The sequence below is a fragment of the Mastomys coucha genome, unplaced genomic scaffold (genome assembly GCF_008632895.1).
Source record: "Mastomys coucha isolate ucsf_1 unplaced genomic scaffold, UCSF_Mcou_1 pScaffold17, whole genome shotgun sequence".
Classification (NCBI taxonomy): Eukaryota; Metazoa; Chordata; class Mammalia; order Rodentia; family Muridae; genus Mastomys; species Mastomys coucha.
The window spans coordinates 23233637-23260194 of record NW_022196899.1 but is presented as its reverse complement, the minus strand read 5'-3'; the positions used below and the strand labels follow the sequence as shown (position 1 = coordinate 23260194).

The window sequence follows — 26558 nt, the reverse complement described above, 5'->3', positions numbered from 1 at the left end:
GGGGAGGGAAGGGAAGGGAAGGGGAGGGAAGGGGAGGGAAGGGGAGGAAAGGGAAGGGGAGGGAAAAGGAAGGAAGAAAAAGGAAAAAGAAATTTAAGGGAGAAATGTTGGTTTTAGGTTTGATTCCAAGTTATCTACCCTTGAGGGGAGGTCATAGTAGAAGGAGCTTTAAGCAGCTAGTTGACATCATCCTCACAGTTAATAGCAGACAGAAAGAAATGAATGCGTGCTCACTTGGTTGCACGTATTTAGCTTGATTTCTCCAGGTCAGGAACCCTGTCTAAGAAATGGTGCTACCCACAGTAGGCTGGATCTCCCCACCCAATTGACTTAATTAAGAAAATTCTCTACAGACACTGGCACAGCCTAGTCAAATAAAAAAGTCTTGTTTCCAAATGGTGCTAGGCTGTGTCAGGTCGACAAAGCTAATCCTCAAACCCAGTCTTGACATAAGCACACTGAATGTTTTGAGGACACCTTAGGTTTCTATCCTTGTGATAAAACGCCATGACCAAATCCACTTGGGGAGGAAAGGGTGATTCCCGCTACTGAGAGAAGTCAAGCAGGGACTCAAGGCAGGGACCTGGAGGCAGGAACTGAACGAGAAGCCATGGAGGAACTCTGTTTCCTAGCTTGCTGCCTTTAGCTTCCTCGGTCTGTTTTCTTATACCACCCAGGACCATATGCCCAGAGTTGGCACCAACCCACAGTGATCTGGGGTCTTCTATATTCATCATTAATTAAGAAAATGTCCCTACTGACTTGCCTATGGACAATCTGATGGGAGCATTTTCTCAATGGTGGCCCCTTCTCCATGTCACTCTAATATGTCAAGTTGACAAAACAAAACAGATACGAGAGCGACAAGCAGGACAAAGGATTTTCAGGAATTCACTCAGCTCATGGGAACTGGCTTGAGGGTTCCCGGTCTAGTGCTATCCCCGTGTCAGATACCACACCTAAGATCTTACAGTGTCACGCATCTACCTATTAACAATGTCCATTTTACTAAGCCCTTTTCAAGTGGGGATAAAATGGCTGCACAGTCCAGGGCTTCACAGAAATGAAGATCAGCAAGAACTTTTGGTACAGTTGAATACTTAGCTTCCTTACTGCTTTTCAATTTCTTCATCCAGCTTTTGGAGTATATTCAGTATAAAAGGGTTAGCTTTCCGTATGTTTTCTGAACAAAAGTAACAGTACTGTGCCTCGAGCTTCTCCATCGACTCTGGAGCTTTGGAAACATAAATGCATCATTCGCCATCGGGTATAAATTATCTCCAAAGCTTCAACAACAGCAACTAAGCTTCTTTCAAAGAAATGAGTGTGTATGTGTATGTATGTGTAGTGAGGTAGAGGAAGGGAAGGAGAAAGAACTAAGGGTGGGGCTGGGCGGCTGTAAATATAACCAGAGACGGTGGGCAGACTGTGACTCCAGTCAGCACCCTAAAAGAGAGCAACTAACCTCTACCATGTGTTAAACTTGGTAGCGGAGGAAAAGATGTCCAGAGAAATTACTCTAGGCAAAATCAAACTGAGTCTAAAGGTTGCATGTGCCCCATTGGGTTCCAAGGACAGGGTTTCCTAAAATAGCTCTAAGTGAAGACAGTTTTATTCAACAATCGGACTCCAGAAGGGTCCGAGAAATCAACCCACTTGGATTGGATGGATACCTTGACACCAAACTAATTTGATAGCATCTTCACATCACATTGAGGCCTGGCTCACATTTCACGTACTTCAGCCCTCTTCCATTTCCTTGCTCTAAGATTGATTTCCTTCTTTACTTCCTGTGTGTGTGGTGGAAATCCAGGGATTATGCTTGTGGAAGCCAGAGGTTGACATCAAGTGTCATCTTCCTCTGTTCTCTGTCCTATTGTTTGAAATGGGTCTACAGGTCACTGAACCACTATTACAGACACTGTTTAGGCTAGATTAGCTGGCCGGAGCACCTTTGAGATCCATCCTTCTCCATGCCTGGCTGTTACGTGAAAGCATCCACTGCTGAGCGACCATCTACCCTCTAAGAGTTTACCACTCAAAGCTGCAGACCAAGACTTAAGATCTGGTATATTTAAGTTGAAGGGAAATGAACTTTTCTTATAATTTTCAAAATATTTATTTTAATCTATTTGTGTTTGTATGTGTGTGTGAGCACACATGCACTTAGGATATTTATGATAATTAGATGCGCAAAGAGTCTTTGGGCTGCTGAGCTTCGGAGTGGAGATGGGATCTGAATGCCCCATTCAGAGATGTCTGTGGCACATAGGGAACACCATCAACTAACAAGTGCAGTATTAGCATCCTGGAAACAGACACTCCTGTGGTTTCTAAACAAAAGCCAGAGCTGGGCTCCCTCCCACTGGCTCTCTTCCTCCCGCCTCAGACTACTAACTTCATGGGTATGGAATACCAGCACTTAAAGGTGTCTGCCCTTCTAGGGGTCAAGAGCAAAGGCAAGACCTGAGTCTCTACACTGTTTTCTTCAGAGGCCCATGACTGGAGAAGGCAGCAATCACAGCCATGGGTGCAAGGCAAAAGTCTTCCCGAAGCCCTGCCCTCCTCCCCCATCAGACTCCAGGTCAGACTAGCGGTGTCGGTGTCCCTCCTTAATCATCTTATTTCCCTTGTTAATGTTTCTCTGGGCAGTCTGTCCAGCCCCCGCAACACACAACTTTAAAACAATTGTCCCAAAGTAGTGGCAGGAACTCTGGTTTCTTTGGATGCCAGGCAACCACTCAGCCCCAGAATATATCCCCAGCCTTATGTTTAATTTGTTAAATTCATGGATGCAGCCATACTCAAAGTCCATGTGGAAGTATATATACATGAATGAAAACGTCGCGATGAAATCTCTTCTTCTATATGCTAATTTTTTTTAAAAAAAAAAAGATAAAGTGGTTAAAAGAAACTGCTGGTGGTCTAGAAGTGGGAACTCAGAAATGTCTGAGGAGCCTCTTATCTGGGGTGTTTTCCCGGGACTTCCACAAATTTAGGGGCGCAGAAGAACCCCATCATACCTCCCCCAGACCCCAGAGCAAAGCCACCCTCTTCACAAAGACAGGGAACCAGCGATGGTCAACGGCGCCGCCATACCTGGGGCTTCTGCAGGCGGGATCCGCGGCCCTTCCCTTGGTCTGAAGCCGCAGGGCCCGGTGCCCCTTACCCAGCTCGCTTTGCCGACCTCGACCGACCTCTGATGAGGAAGGCCGCGGTGGCTGAACTTTTTCAACAGTCAGCTCCTGCTCTGTCCTCACAGGGCTCGGCCCACTACCAGTCCTGTAACCCGAGTCGCTCCCATGGCAACCACAGAAGCTTCCTTTTGGAGGAAGGGGGAAGAGGCGGGGCCACCGTGAAGAGGGCGGGGTACTCTAGAACCTCGAGGCCTGCAGTGGGAAGCAGTGATCATCACTTTAAACCTATTCTCACTAGGTTACCGATTCTGAAGGAGGAGCTTCAAGGGCTTAGGAGCCTCGTCTGCTGGGCTAGGGACCAGGACGACAAACCCAGGTGACCCAGCCTGTCTCACCTTTTGCGAAGGGCTAAGCTCGGAATCTAATGGTAGAAACTCCAAGTGTATAGTAGTTTAAAGGATTTTTGTGAAGAAGTAGAGCCCTCTGGAAGGCGACTTCCGGGCTAATCTGAGATAGTCAAGCTGCAGAAGCACAGGTACAGTCAGTACAATAAGTACAGTATGGAGGCAGGCAAGGTCGTAGCCATGTGGAGTCTTCGCATCTTCTTTGTAGTAAGGCTGTGAAGGGTCGGGGCAGGATGCTGGGGACCTCGAATGCTCGGTTGCATAACCACAGTCACAGAAATCTAGGAGAGGCTATAAGTTAAAAGTGAATAACTAAGTATGTAAATCCTTACCTCGTAGGCAATTTCCATCCCTGTGCCTCCACTAACGGGAAAGCCCAGGCAAGGCAGAAGCTCTGGGTGGGTACAGGAATTGAGTTTCAAGGTCCTTTCTCCACAGGTAACAAGCTAAAGTGCAGAAATATGTGCATTTACCCCTTGAGTTTCCAGGAAAGTTGAGGGGTGCCTTAGGTTAGCCTGTGCCCTTTTCTCTGTCAGATTCTTTTGAATTAAGAACGTAGAAGAAAGGAAAGGAAAGAAAGGTTGGAGATGCTGCACCAGCCAGGCTGAGAGGTGGGAGGGGGAGGGGAAAGGGAGGAGGGGAGAGATGGGACGGGGTATGCCCTGCCTCCGGAGCTAGCAGCACAGCAGCTGAGACCAGGATCCTTCTTGGTCCTACCTGCACCATCCTTAAAAGGCTCTTGTCATATCGATATCTAACGGAGCCCTGGCTGGTGGGAAAACTCACCCTGCACTTTCGAGTACTCCAGACTAGTGGAGTTGCCCCTCTTGACATACATGGAACTATTAAAAATTGTTTTCTTTAGCTGGGTTCTCCTGTTCCAGACGTGGTTTGTTTGTTCAGTTAGCTTTTAGTTTGTCTATGGAAGGCTGGCTTCTCTGCCTTTCCAGCCTCACCAGACATGGCCTTCCACTGGTTTCTATTTACAGAGAAAAACGTGGTTGCTGATCATTAATTTTCACCTCTGATAACTTTATATATTATATATCATACATATTATATATATATCATATTATATATGATATAATTTTTATCAATGTCTTTTGGGGGTGATGGCGAGAGCTATGATCTTTTGGAGCCTTCTAGAACTCATTTGAAACTGAAGCAAGATAAGCACCATAAAAAAATTATTTGTTTTTGTTTTTCTGTTGATTTGAGACAGAGTCTCACTATGTATCGCTGGCTGTCCGGGAATTCACTTTGTAGACCAGGTTGGTCTCAAACTTACAAAGATCCTCTTGTCTCTGCCTCCCCAGTGTTGGGATTCAAGGTGTGCAACACTATGCTCATCTTTGAAAAAAAAAAAACAATTATGCATTTTCAGGGGTGAGCTGGCTGGGAGTCCAGGAGAAGGCATGGGATGACTCTGGAGGCAGAGTTACAGACAGTTGTGACCCTCCAGATTTGGGTGTTGGGATCCCCAACTGGGTTCCTATGCAAGAGAAATAAGTGCTTTTCAAGTGTTTTTATAGGCATTTTTAAGCCCCTAAAAAAGCAACATTTTAAAACTGAAATAAGGCCATCTCTGTGTTAACACATGTGTACAAACTTACCCTTTAGCTCTCACCCTGATATGAAATTAAAAAATTTTAAATTTTATGTTGCAGAATAATTTCAGTCATTTAACCTTTGCACCCCTGCCCCCCCTTCAGTCTGGTTGTCTGGGAAATCTGATTCCCCCCCCCCCTTTCACGCACGGTATTTCAGATTTGGGATGGCTGACACCTTTAAATACCTGACCAGGAGAGTACTCAGACAAGAACATTTTTCCAAGGTTCTTCAGAGAAGTAATCCTCACCAGATCATTGATAGAACATTTTTCATTGATTGTTCCAACCAGAGGTTGAAGACCATCCCGTCAGAGATTTTGGCCTTAAAAGAATTAGAAGAAGTGCATCTGGAGAATAACCAGATTGAAGAAATTCCCCAGGACATTCAGTATTTACAGAATATTAAGGTCCTCTATCTGAACAACAACGACCTGCAAAATCTGTGCCAGGAGCTGGGGGCACTGAGCAGCCTAGAGTCACTGGACCTGAGCGACAACCCGCTGGTCGGCTCCTCCCTGCAGGTCATTAGCTGTCTCCGCACCCTTCGGGAACTGCGGCTCTACCGCACCGGCCTGACAGAGATTCCCACCAGCATCTGCAAATCCCTGCATCACCTGGAGCTGTTCGGTCTGTCAGAGAACTACCTGGAGTCGCTGCCCAAGGAAATCGTGAACCAAACCAAGCTCAGGGAGATCTACCTGAAGCAGAATCACTTCGAGGTTTTCCCTTGCGACCTCTGTGTCCTCTGCAACCTGGAGGTGATCGACCTGGACGACAACAAGCTGAAGAGCATCCCGGAAGATATCGGGCGCCTGAAGAGGCTGCAGAAGTTCTACGTGGCGTCTAACAACCTGATGGTTTTACCCGAGTCTCTGGGCCAGTGCAGCAAGCTGTCGGTGCTGGATTTGACCCAGAACTCCATCCACTCCCTGCCATCCACCCTGGAGCGTCTCAAGGAGGTCACAGAGGTGGGGCTGAGCGGGAACCGTCTGGAGAAGGTGCCGCGCCTCCTCTGCGGCTGGCAATCGCTGCATCTGTTGTACCTGCGCAACACCAGCCTGCACGGGCTGCGGCGCTCTTTCAAGCACCTGGTCGACCTGCGCTTCCTGGACCTCAGCCAGAACCACATAGAACACTTTCCCTTGCAGATCTGCGCGCTCAAGAACCTGGAGATCCTGGCGCTAGATGATAACAAAGTGAAGCAGGTACTGTTTCCCTTCTGGGCTGTCACTCTGATCTGCCCTTCTTTGTTGTGGCAGGAGGTGTATTGAACCGGCTACCGCAAACAAAACAAAACAAAACAGGGTTATCAAAGATAGTCCACAAGGTGGCGCTTCATATTCTTCCATTCCAAATAATAGTAATTCTGATATCCATTTAATTGAACATTAGGACATGGGCAGCAGCCACGGGTATGTGTTGTGTGTGTGTGTGTGTGTGTGTGTGTGTGTGTGTGTGTGTGTGCATTCATTCTCAAGGACACATTAGACAGAACTGAACTGAGTTGTCTTTAAGTGTCAGAGCGCCAAGATTCCAACCCAGGGTTTGGGCTCCAGGATCTCTATTACTAACACAGGCCACCCAACAGCTTCCACAAGAAGCAGTCTCTTCCAGGCCCCCAGGGATACCTATGTCTTAAAGGTTCCTCTATTCACAGGACACTGAAGGGAAGGTTTGTTTGGGTTTTGGTTTTTTTTTGTTGTTGTTTTGTTTAGTTTCTAGAAAAGCTGTCCCCATGACTTCGAGGGGCAGTGCACTTTGGAACTGCTCATCACAGCACTGTTGAGCACCTGGACTGCAGCCAACCAATAGAATGTCAGTGGGGCATACTGCAGATAAGGATCCTCACAGAATGGCATATGATACAGTAATATAAGCTAACTAAAGCTGTGTGTGCCAGTCTACCGACAACTTAAATTAGAACACGAAGAAACAAAACCAAACAAACAAAAAACCCAGGACAAAATAGCATATTGATTGTGGAAGCACACAAAATTACAAATATAGAGGCGGGAGGCATGGCCCACTGGGTACAAGTGCTTGCTTGCCAAGCCTGGAAACATGAGTTTGATCCCAGGGAGGCAGGGACGCATTGCAGAAGAACAGAACGGACTTCTGCAAGTTGTCCTCTGACCTCCAAACTCACTATACTTTACAGGGCCTCACAGGTACACACACACACACACACATAAATAAATGTGAGAAGCACTTAACATTACACATATAAATAAACACACGTATGCACATATACTGACCATTTAATGAATACTTAAAATAATAAAAGTATAAAAAGCAACAAAGACTATGAGTTGGAAGGAAAGACTCCAAGTTCCCAAGAATGGCTGGCCGCCTTTGGAAGGAGGGATCGACAAAGGCAATAAATCTGCCACATGGAAGTTTCTAGCACGATCACCAGGACCATAAACAAGCAAGCACAATAAAGTCGGGGATGTAGAGACGGGAAAATGGCCTGGAAACCAGTGGGCCACCCAGCTGGGAACACACAAGAGAGGCTGCCAAAAACAAAGCACAACGGGAAAGCTGACTTCCAAAATACATGGCCTCCACACACATATGCTGCTTGTGTTCCCCCTAGAGGGGTGTTGGGGGGCAGATGGGCACAGAGAGAGAGATGGGGAGAAATTTCTTTCAGTGGAGAATGTATTTCATTTAACAGTTGGAGTAACTCAAAATGTATGTAGGAAGGTTTTCAAGTTTGCTTTCTGTTGCTGGGATGAACATCATAACCACAGGCAACTTGGGGAGGAAAGAGTTAATCACATCCCAACTTCCTGGTCACATGACTAAATCCTAACTTCCTGAACACATGACTAAATCCTAACTTCCTGGTCACATGACTAAATCCTAACTTCCTGGTCACATGACTAAGGGAACTCTGAGAGGGAACTCAAACAAGCCGAGGCGATAACCACATGGATGGATCCCTACAGGCTGTTCCCTGGCTGTCACTTGGCTTCCTCCCTTACACAGTTCAGGCCCATCTGCACAGGGACCCATTGCAGCCTGGGATGGGTCCTCCACACCAACTAGAAAGCAGGAAAAATGCCCCACAGCCATGCTCACAGACCAGTCTGACGGAAGCAATTCCTCAAGTGTGTCTCCATCTTCCAGGTGTGTTGAGTTAAAACCAAAATTAGCCATCGAAGAAGGCTAACAAACTCTCCCAATCATGGCTGAGTCATGGACAAGAGCTAACCTTTTTTGAGAAAAAACTTTACATTCTCAGAGGAGAGACTGGCATGACTTCTGATTTCCAACAAAACAAACCCCAGTTACCCCGAGAACTAAACTGTGCCAGAGTGTAGACATATAGACAAATATTGTGCTGAACAGGAATATTCTTACGAACTTTCACTCAGTTTTCAGTTATTCTGATGATATTTTTTCACTTTTGAGCCCTTGCTCTCAGTTTTGTCAGATGCTATTAAAAATCAGGGTTTTCTGTCTTCTTTGTGGTATTATGGCTTTTAAGCCAGCTCCTTCCATCTCCTACTTTTAGGACTCATCTGATTGGTTCCTGGTTCTTGAAGCTTGGCCAATAACTCCTTCTTGTTTACTTAAGTATGAAAATAGCTTTCAATAAGTACCTAAATAAATTTTACCTGTAAGGTATTAATAAAAGAGAAAGCAAGAACAGGATATTCAACCCCTAATGGGTAATTACAGTATAACTGCTCCAAGTTGATGCTCTGTAGATTCTCCGGTGTCTAGATTTTTAAATTTTTATAAATGTGTGTGTGTGTGTGTGTGTGTGTGTGTGTGTGTGTTGTATGCTGAGATGTATGTACATAGATATGTATGTGTGCCACAGCATACATACAAGGCTCAGGTGACAATTTCATGGAGTCAGTTTATACCTTCAACCTTTATATGGGTTCTGGAAACAGAACTCAGGCCACTGCACCAGGCCCTGTGTCACTACATTTACTTCCATTGTGTGTTAGCACAAATTGATGAAACAAAATGTGAGGTCTTGGAAATCCTGGGTGAGGAGTGGAGACTTACGAACAAAGTGCCTTGGAAATGAAAAGCTAAGCCAGCGTGTAACTAACTCTGGCGTCAGGATCACCAGTTGTAATGATGGGTTAAGCTGAACAGTCTTTTCCTGATGTTTTTCACTTTATTGAATGCAGGTGTTTGGTATAGAAAGGGAGCCAAAGCTTCGTGAAGAATTTTCTTTTAAGATTTATTTATTTATTATATCTAAGTACACTGTATCTCTCTTCAGACACTCCAGAAGAGGGCATACAGATGGTTGCTCGCTACCATGTGATTGCTGGGATTTGAACTCAGGACCTTTGGAAGAGCAGTCAGTGTTCTTAACCGCTGAACCATCTCTCCAGCCCATGAAGAACTTTTAAATTCTTTTTTTTAAAGATTTATTTATTTATTTTATGAATATGAGTACACACTGTAGCTGTACAGCTGGGATTTGAACTTAGGACCTTCGGGAGAACAGTCAGTGCTCTTACCCACTGAGACATCTCACCAGCCGAATTTTTAAATTCTTAAGACTTAAACTCGGTTTCTCTGGAGACCAACTTGTTCTCATTTTTTAAGTCAAAAAATAAACTGGGTTTGGGGACCTATTCCTCTAATCTCAGCTTAGGAAATAGAGGCAGAAAAATCTGAAACTTGAGGTCATTCTCAAATTCCAAGCTCTAGGCCAGCCTCAGCTATACAAGCTCCTGTCTCAAAAGAGACAAATAAACAAAAAATCCATGCAAATAATAAATGAGGATATCTGTAAGCAATTTTTAAAAAACATCATCTTACATAAATTATGTTCTGAGAGATTCCAGTTCTGCAGAACTTTTACAGAAATTTAGTTTATTTTACAGTGAGCTTCCTTTTTTTTTTTCCATCTGTGAGTGGCCACCATTCCCCAGTGGTAAGCTATGGAAAAGTATGGGGAGGTCTGAGCAGCAACTGTGGTCTAACTTAAGCAGAAAGGAGAGCAGCACAGATGAGGGAGAAGGTGAGCGGGAGACATCGGAAAATGAGGAAGGATTTCCCAGTTTGCTATGAAGTCAGATAAAGGAGTGCACCAACTAAGAAACTGTTAAGTATGCCCCTAGAATTTTCTTTCTAACAATAAACAAAAGCATCTTTGTTGCACCGTGAGCAGGAAGGTTATGTAAGTCAGAGTAAGATTTTTCTCTGAAATTTTAGAGGACCAGAATTAGAAAGGTTAGTAAACATGGCTGTGGCTTAATAAGGATGTCCACTGAAACTGACGAGGTGGTGAGAAAGGGGGAAGGCATAGCCTGCTAGCAACATATTCAACCACTGTATTAGAGGGCTGCAACACAGACTCTTTTTACAGAGGTTTGTTTATTTAGTGTATTTAAGGACACTGTCGCTGTGTTCAGACACACCAGAAGAGGGCATCAGACCCCATTACAGATAGCTGTGAGCCATCATGTGATTGCTGGGAATTGAACTCAGGACCTCTGGAAGAGCAGCAGTCAGTGCTGTTAACCACTGAGCCATCTCTCCATCCCCTTTACAGCTTTCTTTAAAAGTCTGGCACTCTGCAAAATACCCACTTTGGAGTGACATCAACTCCAAAGTGAGGCTGAAAAACCTTGGTGTTCAGAAGAAGGGCAAGATAGATTCCAGTGTCTACAGGGAACATCCTTAATTAGAAACATTCAGAATATATATTTGCTTCCAACTGAATTCAACAGCAGTTACAAAATTATCAAGTGAAAGACGTTGGGACCAAAAAAGCAGGTGTCATTAAATGTATCAATTCCAGGAAATAAATGTATTACAAATACATTTACTATATGAATAGTCCATATAACTATAGTGCTTTTCTTCCGACAATATCAAGCATTTTACATTCTACAGGTAACACATTTACAAGGGAGCAACATACATTGACCAAACTTGTGAAAAACAGAGAGAGGGGGCAGTGTTACCAGTGGCCAGGGGTTAGCCCCTGGTTTTCAGTTTAGACTTCTCATCCAAAGAATTGAAAGCAAGAGCCCATACCAATTTACAGAAGAAACAAGGTGATATCATTTGAGCAAAGTGATAGCACAGATCCTAGAGAACAGGAGATCACGTGAGTGAGGATGCTCATGGACCCCACTCATGGTTCTGGGCTTCATTCTGTCGGGTTCAGAAGAAGGAGGGACAAAAATAAATAAATAAATAAATAAATAAATAAATAAAGAAAGAAAGAAAGAAAGAAAGAAGGAGGGACTAGTTACTGAGGGGGTGGTTTGGATGACTCACAGGCTAAGTCATACATTCTGCACATGTGTCTTCCTGTAATGATTCTTATCTTAATGATGCCCACATTTAATTGTGCAGATGGTTAGGTAGGGGACCATCCCTAAAGGTTACCAAGAGAACACAATTCTGCCTTATTCACATGCACCCCAGTTCAGGCCACATTGGCCCTTCTATTTATCATACCTAGATATGCTGAGAATGTGCTTGAAAAGGTACTGTATAACTTTGACTGTTACCAGGACAGGGCAATTTATATTGCTAATCAGAGATGGCTGTACATGTAGCCTGGTGCAGGTGGGAGTTGCAGGGGGCTCTGAGCCTTTTAAGTGCATTGTGTGGAAAGGGATACATGTGCATAGTGTTTGCAGGTGAGAGAGTCTGCCAAGTCCGTTATTACACGAGAGTGTGTGTGTATGTCTGTATGTGGTGTGGTGTGATGTGGTGACGGTGGTGGTGGTGGTGGTGGTGGTGGTGGTGGTGGTGGTGGTGTGTGTGCGTATAACCCAAAACCAAACAGTTGGCTCCCTCAGCAGGAAACAAATGGTTCCCCAGACTGCCAATCTGCAAACATATATGGTAAATTAATTAGCACATATGTAAACATATATAGAAGCTGTCCATCATTTGCAGACACTAAGCAACTCTACTTTTTGTTTATCAACTTGGTTCAAAGTCAAAACTTCAAGCTTTATTTTTTTTAAAATTGTCATAAAGCCAGTTAAATTTAGCACTGGGGTCTTCTGTACAACTTTTGTGACACTAATGTCAGTATTGATAACCCACTACCACCAGAGCACCCAGGCAGCTTATTTTTGAATGTTTAAAAATAATCTCAACCTTAACTTTAGCCTTTTGGAATACTTCCAGTTACCACCGACCATAGCCTTGCTTTCAAAACTGAAGATACTCGGGCTCACAGGAAATGACTTTTCATGCTTCCCAGAGGAAATCTTTTCCTTAGCATCTCTGGAGAAACTATATATCGGACAAGACCAGGGATCCAAGCTTTCCTCTTTGCCAGAAAACATCAAGAAATTGACGGTAAGCCTTCTCAGTGAACGGCTGAGAAGCACATACCACCCCCCCCCACACACACACATACACTCATACTGAGAGAACATGAGATAATGTTTCCCACACTGTGTAAAGGATGCATCTGTAATAGATTTTTGTCACGAACAGTGGGTTTCAAATTTGCAGGCTCACTGTTATTGCACAATGCTCTACTGTGCTTGTTCAATACGTTGTTTTAAAAAAGATATCTTTTATTTATTCTCTGACAATTCCATACAGATATCAGTACTCCATGGTCCTATCCACCTCAACTTTCCTGCTTATCTCCCCAAGATAACTCCCAACACATCGGCTTCCTTCTTAGTTATGGTTCCTACTCCTGTGATGAAACACCATGACCAAAAGCACCTTGGGAAGGAAAGGGTTTATTTCACTCCCAGTTCCATAGAACAATTCATCATCAAAAGTGGTGACGGCAGGAAATCAAACAGGGCAGGAACCTGGAGGCAGGAGCTGATGCAGAGGCCATGGAGGGGTGCTGCTTACTGGCTTGCTTCCCATGGCTGGCTCTGCCTGCTTTCTTATAGCTCAGGGGTGACTCCACCTGCAATAAACTGGGCACTCCCTATGATCACCAACTAAGAAAATATACTACAGCCAAAACTTATGGAGGGTTTTTCTTAATTGAGGTTCCCTCCTGTCAGATAACTCTCGCTTCTGTTAAGTTGACATGAACCTAGCCAGCAGCATACTCCTCACACCTTCATGTCCATTTCTTTTCTTTAAAAGTCCCACCATGTCCATCCCTTACAGCTGCCCGCTAGAACATTGACTGACATCATACAGGTCGTGTGAGGTAACCACAACTTCTGTGACTTCCTAAGGCATGTCATGTCCAGAAGTCAGCATTGTACAGCATGCCTCCCATCGCCTGCCTCCTCTTCTATTATACTCCCCAAGTTTGTTGGGATCAATAGTGATGTCCTATTTAGGATGCTTAAATCCACTTATTTTCAGCCATCTGACCAGTTATGAGTCTCGACATTAACTGCTGTTCACTACAGACAGAAACCTCTCTAGCCAAAATGGAGGGCAGAATGGGTATAAGTGGGTATAAATGTAAGTATATTATAGAGGCATTTGACAATAAAATTCTCATGTTATGCAGAGATACTACTCCTAATTCTCTATCACCCTGTCTATTTCCTTGTCTCATACTGGTATATGTCATACCAATGGTAGAAATGCAAAAAAAATATTTTTGTCTAATAAAATTGAAAGTAGATCAATTGAATGTATTCAAACCAACTGTCTATGCATTTGGACTACTTTAACCTAGATGATTTGGAGTACTTAGTTGAAGAACTGTAGTCATTTCCAAAGATAAGTAGCTACTAAGAGAGTATAAATGGTACATCTGTAATGATCCAATACTTTTTCATGAGGTTCTGATAAAATTAAGCCCCAGCATTTTTACTTTGATGCATAAATGGACACTAAATCTAATGGCTTTACTCAAAAGCAGTTGTATTTCTTGATATTAATTCTGTAAATATTGTAGCAGTTATTCCTCTTGTCATTGGGACCAATATACCTCACTAGGAGTAAAACCATCCAAGGAAGGATTGGTTTATTTTGGCTTATGTTGGAGGATTTCACTGGGGGAAGCATCGTGGCAGGAGTGGCTGTGTCAATGGTAGCAGGAACATGTGGCAGAAATTCCTTAGTCTTGGCAGACCAGGAAGCAGAGAAAGGTAAGCAAAGGCTTGGGGGCAAGTGCGACCTCCAAAGGCCTTCGTCGAGGGGCTTGCTTTTGCCAGTCAGATCTACTTCTTAAAGGCTCCACAGTACCAAGAACAAATAGGGAGTGATCCCTGAAAAATGAGCCTTGAGGGACATTTCGGAGTCATCAACTACAAGCAGGTCTCTCCCATTGTCCCAAGGCATGATTTCCCTAATGCACAAGAGTGGACACACACAGGAAAGTCTGGTTATTGTAATTCACTTATGAAGGTAAGTGTTTTCACCACACACTCTCCTCTTACTGCAGAATCTTAAGGAGCTATACATAGAGAACAACAAACTGGAGCAGCTGCCAGCATCCTTGGGGTTAATGCTAAATCTGGAAGTTCTCGACTGTCGGCATAATCTTCTTAAGCAACTCCCAGATGCCATTTGCAGTACTCGAAGTAAGGAAATTCCTAGATCTACAGACCAGTACAATGAGGCCCATATCTCCTATGAATGGCTTTCTTATCATGTGAAAACCCAGTTTCAGAGTTGGTAGAACTGAGTCCTGTACCATTGCCCACCTACAGGCTCACTAGCAACTCTGTGGGAAGCCAGGTGTACCTATATTTGTATAGCTAAGAGTCTTGCAAAGGTTGTTTATAATTTGAATGAAAAAGAGAAGCAAATAGTAGTTACTAAGAAAATTAGTATACACCCATACTTTCACTACACCTACGATCAGCAGAAATTGAAGAACACACACAACTTGACAATGTTGGGAGTTGGGACCATGATGTAAAAGTTTATTGAGGTCATTAAGTCTTTTGAATAAAAGAAAAATTATTGACCCAAAATGCTGAAACCAGCAAAGGGGATTTCTAGGATTATATGATTGACTTGGAAAATGTAATCACACTTGATTCCTTAACAGCCAAATACTGTTTGACTGATTTATTCCTTATCTGATATCCACTTACCCTCTCACTTAGCAAGAATCAATGGGTTCTCTTAGGCTGTCAAAGGGCAGACACAGACAGACGTTTGATCAGCGGTATTAGAAGCCATGGCTCTAGTACCTTCCTTCTCTCCATCCCTTTACCAATGGATCCCACCCTGAGTGAGTTTAGGTGCTGCTATCCTAAGCTGAATCAATTAAAATGAAAATCTTTCCAGATTTGAGAGAGCTGCTGCTGGAAGACAACTTACTCTGCTGCCTCCCGGAGAACCTTGATCACCTGGTGAATCTTAAAGTCCTAACACTGATGAACAACCCTATGGTAGACCCTCCCATGGAAGTGTGTATCCAAGGCAACAAGGCCATATGGAAACACCTGAAGGAAAACAGGATTAGGAAAAGGATGGCTACCAAGGTAGACTCAGCACAGAATCCTTTTTTAAAAAATGTCTTCGTAGATTTTATACATATATACAATGCATCTTGATAATAAACACCCTTTATTCCCCTACCCCTTCCTTTCATGTCCCTCCCTCTTCATGCCCCCCTTTTCTTTCATTCTTCTCTCATTCATTACATCCCAACTGTAGTTTCCCCTCCCTCTACTCTATCAAGTCCCTCTCCACGCCCTCCCCTAGTCTACCCCCAAAATTTCTTGTATTTCCCATTTCCAGAGAGATCCATGCATTCTCCCCTTGAGCCCTCCTTGTGACTTAGCATCTCTGGGTCTGTGGACTGTAGCATGATTGTCCTTTACTTAACAGCCCATGTCCATTTAGAAATGAATACATACCATATTTGTCTTTCTGGGTCTGGGTTATCTGACGCAGGATGATTTTTTTTTCTAGTTCCATTTATTTGCAAATTTTAGGATGTCATTGTTTTTTAATAGCTGAATATTACTTCATTGTATCACATTTTTTTAATTCATTCTTCTCTTGAGGGACACCTAGGTTGTTTCCAGTTTCCGACTATTATGAATAAAGCTGCTATGAGCATGGTTGAGGAAATATCCTTGTGATTCTTTGAATATGTCTTTGAATATACCAAGAATTCTCAACAGAGGACTCTCAAACAGCTGAGAAAGAAGCACATAGCTGGGTCTCTAGGTGGATTGATTGCTAATTTTCTAAGGAACTGCCATATTGATAATCATAGAGGCTGTACAGTTTGCACTCCCACAAGCAATGGAGAAGTGTTCCCTTCCCTCCACATCCTCACCAGCATGAGCTGTCTCTTATGTTTTTGATCTCAGCCATTCTGACAGGTGTAAGTTGGAATTTCAAAGAGGTTTCGATTTGCATTTCTATGATGGCAAAGGATGTTGAATATTTCTTTATGTGCTTCTTTCTCAGCTGTTTGAGATTCCGCTGTTGAGAATTCTTTGTTTAGATCTGTACCCCATATTTTAACTGGATTATTTGTTGTTATCTACTTTCTTGAGCTCTTTATATATTTGGATATTAGCCCTCGGTCGGATGTGGAGTTGGTGAAAATCTTTTCCCATCTGTAGGCCACCATTTTGTCCCATTGCCAGTGTCCATTGCCTTACAGAAGCTTTTCAGTTTCATGAGGTCCCATTAATTAATTCTTGATCCTAATGCTTTTGCCACTGATATTCTGTTTAGAAAGTTGTCTCCTGTGCCAATGAGCTCAAGGCTATTTCCCACTTTCTCTTCTATTAGGTTCAGTGGGTCTAGCTCTTTGTTGAGGCCTTTGATCCACTTGGACTTGAGTATTGGGTAGGGTGGTAGATATGGATCAATATGCATTCTTTTACCCACAGACATCCAATTAGACTAGCACCACTGTTAAATATATTCTTTTTTTCCCAGAGTGTATTTATGGCTTCTTTATTCAAAAAAATCAGGTGTCTATGAGTGTGTGGATTTATGTCTAGGTCTTCAGTCACTTCCATTGATGAACCTGTCTGTTTTTATGCAAATACTATGCAGTTTTATTTCTATATCTCAGTAGGATAGCTTGAAGTAAGGGATTGTTAAGGGAAGGTGATACTTCTAGAAGTCCTTTTATTGTTCAGGATTGTTTTAGCTATCTTTTTTTTTTCTTTTCATACAATATTGAGTATTGTCCTTTCAAGGTCTGTAGAAAATTATGTTGGAACTTTGATGGAAATTGCATTGAATCTGTAAATTGCTTTTGGTAGGATGGTCATTTTTATTATGTAAATCCTACCAATCCATGAGCATGGAAGATCTTTCCATCTTCTGATATTTTCAATTTCTTTCTTCAAAGACTTGAAATTTTTATCTTACAGATCTTTCACTTGCTTGCTTAGGGCTACTCAAGATATTTTATATAATTTGCAGATATGGTAAAGGGTGTTATTTCCCTGATTTTTTTCTCAGTCCACTTGTCATTTGTATGTAGGGGGAATACTGATTTTTTTTTTTAGTTAAACTTGTATTCAGCCACATCACTAAAGGTGTTTACAGCTGTAGAAATTCCCTAGTAGAATTTTTGAATACATATGTATACTATCAATATGTGTACTATTATAATATCATCTACAAATAATGATAATTTGACTTTTTTCTTTCCAATCTGTATCCCTTGATCTTTTTCAGCTTTCTTACTGCTTTTGGTAAAGCTTCATGTATTATATTAAATAGATATGGAGAGAGTGGAGAGTCTAGTTTTGTTACTGATTTTAGTGGAATTGCTTTGATTTTCTTTCCATGTAATTTGATGTTGTCTACAGGCTTGCTGTAAATGACCTTTAGTTTGTTTAAATATGTCTCTCATGTCCATAATCTCTCCAAGACTTTCATCATGAGGGGGTCTTGGATTTTGTCAAAGGCTTTTTTAGCATCTAATGAGATGATCATGTGGGTTTGATATCAATTAGTATAATATCAATTATATTATTAGATATCAATTTATATGTTGCAACATCTTTGTATCTCTAGAATAAAGTCTACATGATCCTGATGCATGATCCTCTAGATGTGTTCATACATTCAGTTCCCAAGTATTTTATTGACAATGTTTACATCTATGTCCATGGGGGAAATTGGTCTGTAGTTCTCTTTCTTTCTAGAATCTTTGTGTGGTTTGATTATCAGGGTAACGGTAGTCTCATAAAATGAATTTGGCAATGTTCCTTCTGTTTCTATTTTATGGAATACCTTGATGAGTTTTGGTATTAGCACTTCTTTGAAAGTTCGGTAGAATTCTGCACTAAGACTGACTGTCCCTGAGCTGTTTTTCAGTTGGGAGGCTTTTAATGACTACTTCTATTTCCTTAAGGGTTATAAGACTGTTTAAATTGTTTATCTGATCTGGATTTAACTTTCTTAAGTAGTATCTATCAAGAAAATTATCCATTCTTTTATATTTTCCAATTTTGTGGAGCACGGGTTTTTGTTTTGTTTTGTTTGGTTTGGTTTGGTTTTGTGAGACAGGGTTTCTCTGTATAGCCCTGGCTGTCCTGGAACTCCCTCTGTAGACCATGCTGGCCTCAAACTCAGAAATCTGCCTGCCTCTCCCTCCCAAGTGCTGGGATTAAAGGTGTGCACCACCACTGCCTGGTGGTGCACATATTTTTAAAGTATGACCTAATGATTACATGGATTCTCTTGGAGTCTGTTATGCCCCCCATTTGTTTCTGATTTTGTTAATTTCAATATTCTTTCTCTCTCTCTCTTTTTTTTTAGTTTGCCTAAAGGTTTGTCTATCTTGTTGATTTTCTCAAATAATCAACACTTTATTTCATTGATTCTTGTATTGTTCTCTGTTTCTATTTTATTGATTTCAGCCCCCAATTTGATCATTTCCTACCTTCTCCTCTTAGATGTGCTTGCTTCTTTTTGTTCTAGAGCTCTCAGGTGTGCTGTTAAGTTGTTAGTATGAGATCTCTCCAGTTTCTTTATGAAGGCATTTAGTGCTATGAACTTTCCTCTTAGCACTGCTTTCATTGTGTCCCATAAGTTTGGGTGTGCTGTGTATTCACTTTCATTTAATTCTAGGAAGTATTTAATTTCTTTATTTTATTTCTGCCTTGATACAGTAGCCATTCAGTAAGGAGTTGTTCAGTTTCCTTGAGTCAGAAAGCTTTCTGATACTTCTGTTGTTGTTGAAATTCAGTTTTAATCTGTGGGGGTCTGATAGAATGATGGGAGTCATTTCAACTTTGTTGTGTCTGTTGAGACTTGCCTTGTGACTGAGTGTGTGGTCAGTTTTGGAAAAAGCTTCATGAGGTGCTGAGGAAAAGCTGTCTTATTTTGTGTTTGGCTAAGATGTTTTGTAGGTATGTCATGTCCACTCGGTTTATAACATCTGTTAGCTCTAGTATTTCTCTGTCTATCTTTGATGTTGAGTTGTGTTTCTTGTATTCAGAAGAAGGGTGGGTCCTGTTTTCAAATCCATTTGGTTAGTCTGTGTTTTTTTATTGGGGAATTGAGTCCATTGATATTAACAGATATCAATGACAGAATGGTAATTCTTTTAGTGGTAGTAGTGTGTGTGTGTGTGTTTGTGTGCGCACACACACGTGTCTGTGCTTCTTTTGTTTTTAGTGGTGTACAATTATTTATTTTCTCTGTTTTTATAGATCTCTGTAGCGGTAAATTTTAAAAGCTGCTCTATGCTTCCAGCAGGTGCACATGGCTCTGCACCTGCCCAAGAGTTCTGGATTCACAAGTGAAAGACACACATGCACAACATTATTTTTTTTTTAAGATTTATTTTACTTATTTTTTATGTGTATGAGTACACTGTAGCTGTACAGATGGCCGTGTGCCATCATGTCTGTGGCTGCTGGGAATTGAACTCAGGACTTCTACCAGCCCTTCTCGCTCCGGTCCCACTTGCTCTGGCCCGCTCGCTCTGGCGTAATTCACTGTAGCTGCCTTCAGAAGCACCAGAAGAGGGCGTCCAATCTCATTACGGGTGGTTGTGAGCCACCATGTGGTTGCTGGGATCCAAACTCAGGACCTTCGGAAGAGCAGTCAGTGCTCTTACCCGTTGAGCCATCTCGCCAGCCTCCAGCATTATTTTTAATATACCTTATGTAGCTCAATGGTTGGGCCACTTTCAAATGTCCCTGGCGGCTAATATACACTCCCCTATAATATTTCTGAGTTAACACTTCCTAACTCTATATTTATCTTTGCTGCCCTGTTTCCTTCTGGGCAGCCCTCCCATGGGGCTGCTTTCCCTTCGTACCTTCATACGAAGCCATCTCACCCTCCTGCTCCTTCACGGTGTGGTCTGTCCTCTGACCATCTCATGACGGGATCCCTTCTCCTCCTCCCCTGTGTTTCTTTTCTGGGAAGCCCAAAGTCCTGCCTTTTTCACTCTGCCCAGCCATTAGCTGCTGGCTCTTTATTGACCCCTCCAAAAACCAACTGTTGACAGGGACCTTCAGCAGATGTGGAAAATTCCCATGTAAATACAAATCAGACCCCTAACATCTCAAACCTTTCGTCTAAATAAAAAAGGCTGTTTTCTCTCAGACATAAATTGAGCACAACCATAACAATTATGTAAGCTATTAAGTATGATATATAATTAACATCTAGCCTATCATATTTGTCAACTTAGATAAAGTACTCTACCATCTACTCTGACTTTACCTGATTTCTATACCTGAATTATTCTATACCCACTTCAACTTGTGTTACTACCTGAAAACCATCTTTTCAAATCTTTATCATCTTCCTTAATGCTAAACAACCTAAATTTGATTATGAGGCTATAATTAGTCTTCAACCCCAACAGAAATCCGAGAATGAATTCAACATTACCTGAATATATAGGAAGCACAAAAACATAGTTTCCAAAACTTAAACAAATTGCAGAGACAGCTGACTACCTGGACAGTTCCCTATTCCTCAAAGCATCAGAGCATCTGGCTGCAGCCTTCTGGCCCAGAACCATCTGACAGACCTTAAGTGAAGCAGGAACTATGAAGGACTAGCTTACTCAGTATTGGCAGAGCTAAGTTCTCAACTATCCCACATCGTAGTCCTTTCTTAGACAGTATTTTTTTGTCTGTAGGTGAATTAGGGCAATTTTTGTCCAGTTGCTACCTTGCTACAACTGGAGCAACTCCATATGGAAGTTTTGATGCTAAATTTCTTCTTTGAACCATGAAGGAGTTACTGTCAAGAGCAGACATGTCTCTAGTCAAATGATCTTCAATGATAAATTAATATTAAATGTCATATTCTGTGGATTTCTAATGTTTTTGAAGACTATCTATATAACGTATATTTGAACTGTTAAACCTTGACTACTATTATCTATTTCTATTTGAATAATATTAAAAATACTTCATTATAATTAAGTCAGAACCTAATATAACTGTGAGTTTTTCTCTGTCCCTTAACTTATATTACTTAATCATCCTAGACAGTTTGTAATAGCAGCTACAGAAGGACTGGGTGAGGGCCTTGTAGAGTACTAATATTAGTTTGAAATTTTGTATCAACATGCAAGATTTATATCAATGAAAACCTTAAATCGATATCAATGTATAGATTCTGTACTAATGTAAGAAATTTTAACTTCAATTAACATCAATTATCTAGATTTCTACCAATGTAAGATTGTTGTTATACAATGCTCTGCTTAAGAATAAATTTAGTAATCCATCCCATCTATTTCCTTTTTTTTCACTAGTATGACCATTTCCAAATTATCCCTTAAAATGACAACCTATCTATAATTTATAAAATAACCCAAAACCAGACACCCAAACTCAAGAGATTGGGATGGCAACTCTCCACAACTTCCTGCTGAATAGGGGCAATGAAAAAAGTTTAAAGGAGTGGGTAGGGGTAGGAAAATTAGAAAATATTGTTAGGCTTAAGAAAGCTAGCTTTAGTACTTGTTATTCAGTTTCTCTAAGCTTATAAGGCCCAGGGCTTGACAGAAGTTCTGATTGGATTTGTCTGAAAGCCTGTATGAACAGAATCGGGAATCAGCAGCAATTCCTGAAGCTGTTCTGGAAGCAAGTGTCTAGACAGGGTCAAAAAACAGGAACTGGAACAGTAGGTCATTTCAGTGTCTCCCACAAATGAATCTTCTCAGAGCTGCAAATTCTGCAATATATGAATCTTACAACCAAAATTCTAGTACTATGAAGATATACTTATGGATTGTGAAAGATCAGATAAGGATGAAGTTTTGTTTCTTCTTTGAGCAGGTGAAAGACAATTATCCTCTTATGTGTTAACTTGATCAATAGCCAATTGTAACAAATTTTCATTTATGCCATGTGATGGATGACACAATGAATCTTAAGGATTCCACAACCAACAAGATTTATTGTCTAATTTTTAGCTGAAGTTTGGGCTACAGACATTTTATGTCTAAGCCAGTTATAGGGCTGTTCCTATGTCAAGGAATTAGCAGATCATGTTACTTGTCCTGTTTGATTTTCTCAAGTTTTTCTTTTCTGTAGCCAAGATCTTCAGGTCATATTTGAAGAAGATCTTCAGGTCTTCCTTCCCCTGTCATATTTGATCCATATCACTCTGGAATGGATCCAAAGCCTTTTATCCTTTCCTGTCAACACAACTACACAGCCTCTCTCCCAAAATAGCATGTCCTTGGTCCAGTAGCCAGAAGTCATTAAAAGTATAGATTGAATTAGCTTAATAGCTTGATCTCTCTCCCAGAGGAATTTTAATATAACCACCAAACTCATAACCACATGCATTTTGATAATTAAAATAATTCAAAGTAATTAAAACAATCTAAACAAATATGATTATCTGTTGAGATGGTGCTTCTCCACCATCTCCTGCTCCAACCTACATGAGATCAAGGCCTAAGTTATTTATTCATGTCTGTACTTAAACTCTCCCTCCTATGGATGTTAATGCCTCTGTGGGTACATATGTCCCCTTTCTATTTATATAACAAATTAACATAAGCTTCTATTATCTGTCTGATAAGGTTTTTCCATTTATCCCCTGCTCTTGGACCTATAATTTAAGTTCAAAAGCCTCAATTATTTGTTCATCTATGTATACTTAATTCCTCTCTTCTGTTTACTGTATAAGTCTATTCTTAGGCTTCTAATTTGTCATACCAGGCTAAGCAATCCCAGAATTCCCATGTAGACCACACTCAAAAAATCTGAGTATTTGCCCCAGCATAGACCCTTTTAATTTTTCTTTAAAGCATATTTTTTCATTTTTTATTATTCTCTCTATTTCTGTGACTTTGATTCCTACATCTGATATCAAAGGCCTGTATTTCTTTATTCCATGTATGCTTAAAACTACTTAAACAATTACCATTATACTCCCTTCTATCCTCAAAAACAATTGGTTCAAATTTTATTCATCTCTATTCTTTATTTATCCGATTGTAAGTGGCAGGCAGCTTCTCCCATCTGCCCCTCTCTCTGCCTCTGAGAAGCCTGTCTCTTTGCACAGCAGAGGCTCCCAGTACCTTTGAGCCCAGACTCTGTATCAGTTCCAAACACCATGTGGCGCAGGCAGAATCTGTAGCCTGCTAAGAAGCCAGCTCTCCCCAGCTCCTAATCTTACATCAAGGAGTGTGTGTACTCCATCCAAGAATCTTTAAATAATTTTTGATAGTGAGTTCTTGCCTACCACGTTGCATGCCTTCTGTCATGGTAAATATTTAAAACATCTGCTCTGTGCGTGCTCCTGGTGGGTGCGCACATGGCTCTACATGTGCCCAAGAACTCTGCATTCACAAATGAGAGACACACACACACAGCCTTTATATTTAATAGCCTTAACTAGGTCAATGGCTAGGCACTTTCAAACCTCCACCCAGCTATCACACATTCCCCTCTGATATCTCTGAATTAATACTTGCTAACTCTGTATTTTATCTCTGCTACCGCAGACCCAGTTGGTGGGAGTGGGGTGGCCTTGAGGCCACTTTCCCAGATTCTTACACATCACTGGGCTCTTAAGTCGGATCTCTCTGCTTTCCCATCATGGTGATTCTCCTCCTCCTCTCCTCTGTGTTTCTGTCCCAGGAATCCTAAAAGTCCCACCTCCATCCCTCTGCCCAGCCATTTGGCCGCTGGCTCTTTATTAACCCATCAGAAAACCAACTGTTGCAATTGAAGTTAATTCTGAGTCATCCTGAACAGTTTCAGCAGTTTCTATATGCAAAACATTTCTTTCTGCATATTGAGTGTCAGTACTATTTAAAAGATTCTGAAAAACAGGCATACTGCATATAGGATGTTGGCTATTTGAACTCAGGTTCTTATGCGTGCACAGAAAGTACTTCTATCTACCTATCTACCGCATCCCCCAACCCTTCAATATGTTTTAGAGGAGTAAGCTGCAGCTAGACCGTAGCAGTCATAACTCCATCTAACACCAAGTTGGGGGTCTATCTTGTTTTCAGATTCAGGCATGGTGGCGTGGAATCATGGTCCGGAAAGGATATGGATCTTATGAGGAGCTACTAAAAGCCCGAAAAAAAGGAAAATCCCCTCCAAAAGATAAGAAAGGGAAAATGGCCGCAAAGGGGAAACCTGCAAAAGGGAATAAAAAATAATTATGTCAATGAATGAATGAAAATAAGGATGGCTAACAGAGCAGGAAGGCAACAACATGAAAATTACCCATGAAATTAAGTCTGTTTATAATAATAAAAGAGTCTTATTTTACTGAAATGTTTGTGGAAAGAATGATATGATACCCGGGAATTGCTTCAAAGTAGCATGCCAAAGGGGCTAGGAGACATGGGTTCAAATGAAGCAAGACAGGACAGATGTAAATTGACAACCACAGAGGTAGGTGATGAGCATGTTGGGGGATGGGGGTCCTTGCATTTTCTTTTCTTTTCTTTCTTTCTTTTTTTGTCTATTTAAAAACATTTAAGGAAAGTCATGGATATACAAGCAGGTCCATGGAAATACACTGATATGTCCAATCACCTTGTACCTGTGTTGACATCTTACACAATGTCAGTATGAAAATAAAGCCAGAAAACTAACATTGGTTCAATACACATCACTTACGTAGATTCTATCAGGTGTGTGTGCACATGTGTATGTGTGTGTATGCATCATGTAGTTCAATGCAATTGCATCACACATAGCTGTCTACAACACCACTGCAGTCAAGACATAGGCTGCTCTTCACATGTCCCCATTGGGACACTCTTTTTTAGGTTTTTTGTTTTTTGTTTTTTGTTTTTTTGTTTTTTTTTTTGTAGGTACCCACTATGTACCAAATCCTTACTAACCCTCCATTTCCTGCTAGGCGGCAGCCCTGGTTGTCAACCGGGTGGCCCGAGAGAAGATAAGGAGTTGGCAAAGGAGGAGCGAGTCAAGCGTGGTGGTCAGAGGAATCTTGTAGGTCTGACTGACTAGAAATCGGGTTACATTTTTATTTCTACAGGTTTCACAGAACAAAGCAAACTAATGGTTATCCAAGGAGTACATATTGTATCATTTTGTCTCTGGACATGTGTTTAACTTTTCATTACATGTCAAGGGTTTCAAGTTCAATCATAATTAGAAAGTACAAATAGAACATGGTTTATTTTTATTAAAAGCCTTATAACGCCAAAGAACCTAAAGAATGGTTCCACCAAAGCGAACACATTTAGTACACGACAGCCTGATTTTAAACTGGAAGTGTTTGCAGTTTTAAGTAAAACACTCCAGACAAATAGAAAATACCTGAACCAGCTTTTTATGAATAGCAAATACTAATACATAACTCCTTTTACTATATTGTTTCATTGCCTACACTGTAAAATAGGAAAAGCTTATTTTAGTCAATCTATCTTATTTACAGAGTTCTATTCTTCCAGGAGTGTACCCTGTACAATCCCATACCTTTAAATTACGTTTTGGAGAGCTCTACGCATATTGTTAAAAAAAAAAAGGGGGTCTTGAATCTTGAATATGTTACTAATTATCCTCACCAGTTAGAGTTTGCCAATTATCTCTGTTTATAGTTTCAGAGAACTCTAAGCGTATAGTCAAAAGAGGCCTTGAATCTATTACCAATTCTCCTGGCCCGCTGGAATTTGTCAACTATTTCTAAGTTTACCTTTTACTCTGTACTATTTCAGTATGCTTAGGGTGGAGAAGCCAAGAAGATTCCTGGAGTCATGGCCTCACTTAGAGATTCCTAGCCTAGCATTCCTCTAGTACTCCTCTGTGCAGATCACAATCTCCAGGACATAAGGGAGACTTAAAACAGGGCCAGAAAAAGTTATTTCCCTAAAAGCAGAAGGAGCAGTGAGTCTAGGACTTTCCTAAAAGGACTCAGACATAATTTTCTTGGGAAAAGACACAAAATGAACCACAATGCAGAAAGTTCCCAAGAAGGCAGCATACAGAGACTAAAACCTAAAAGCGAGAGACAGGAAAACAGCGATCCCAGATTTGGCTCAACTTTGCTAGAACTGTGTCAAACAGCAGTGCTGGCTTCACGACTCTCACCATTTCCAGTGGAGA

At 41.4% G+C, this 26558-nt stretch overlaps 2 protein-coding genes across 3 annotated transcripts in view; one reads left to right on the top strand and one right to left on the bottom strand.

The window, feature by feature from the left end:
* The window catches only part of Lrrc34 (leucine rich repeat containing 34), a 25190-nt gene extending 21857 nt beyond the window's left edge, over nt 1–3333 (bottom strand). The window contains exons 1-2 of the mRNA XM_031376532.1: nt 3100–3333; nt 1114–1234 (exon numbers count right to left, since the gene is read on the bottom strand). Coding sequence (XP_031232392.1) covers nt 1114–1223 — 110 coding nt within the window. The 5' untranslated portion in view covers nt 1224–1234; nt 3100–3333. The remainder of the gene's footprint in view (nt 1–1113; nt 1235–3099) is intronic.
* Lrriq4 (leucine rich repeats and IQ motif containing 4) lies at nt 3328–24758 on the top strand. Of its 2 annotated transcripts, none has more exons than XM_031376531.1 (6): nt 3328–3672; nt 5309–6356; nt 12286–12459; nt 14483–14621; nt 15337–15533; nt 24488–24758. In XM_031376531.1, the coding sequence occupies exons 2-6, from the start codon at nt 5316–5318 to the stop codon at nt 24638–24640; spliced, it is 1704 nt and encodes a 567-aa protein (XP_031232391.1). In that variant the 5' UTR covers nt 3328–3672; nt 5309–5315; the 3' UTR covers nt 24641–24758. The 2 variants fall into 2 exon arrangements, with proteins under 2 accessions (XP_031232391.1, XP_031232390.1); XM_031376530.1 differs by having other exon boundaries at nt 3337–3513.
* Nucleotides 24759–26558: the final 1800 nt, after the last annotated feature.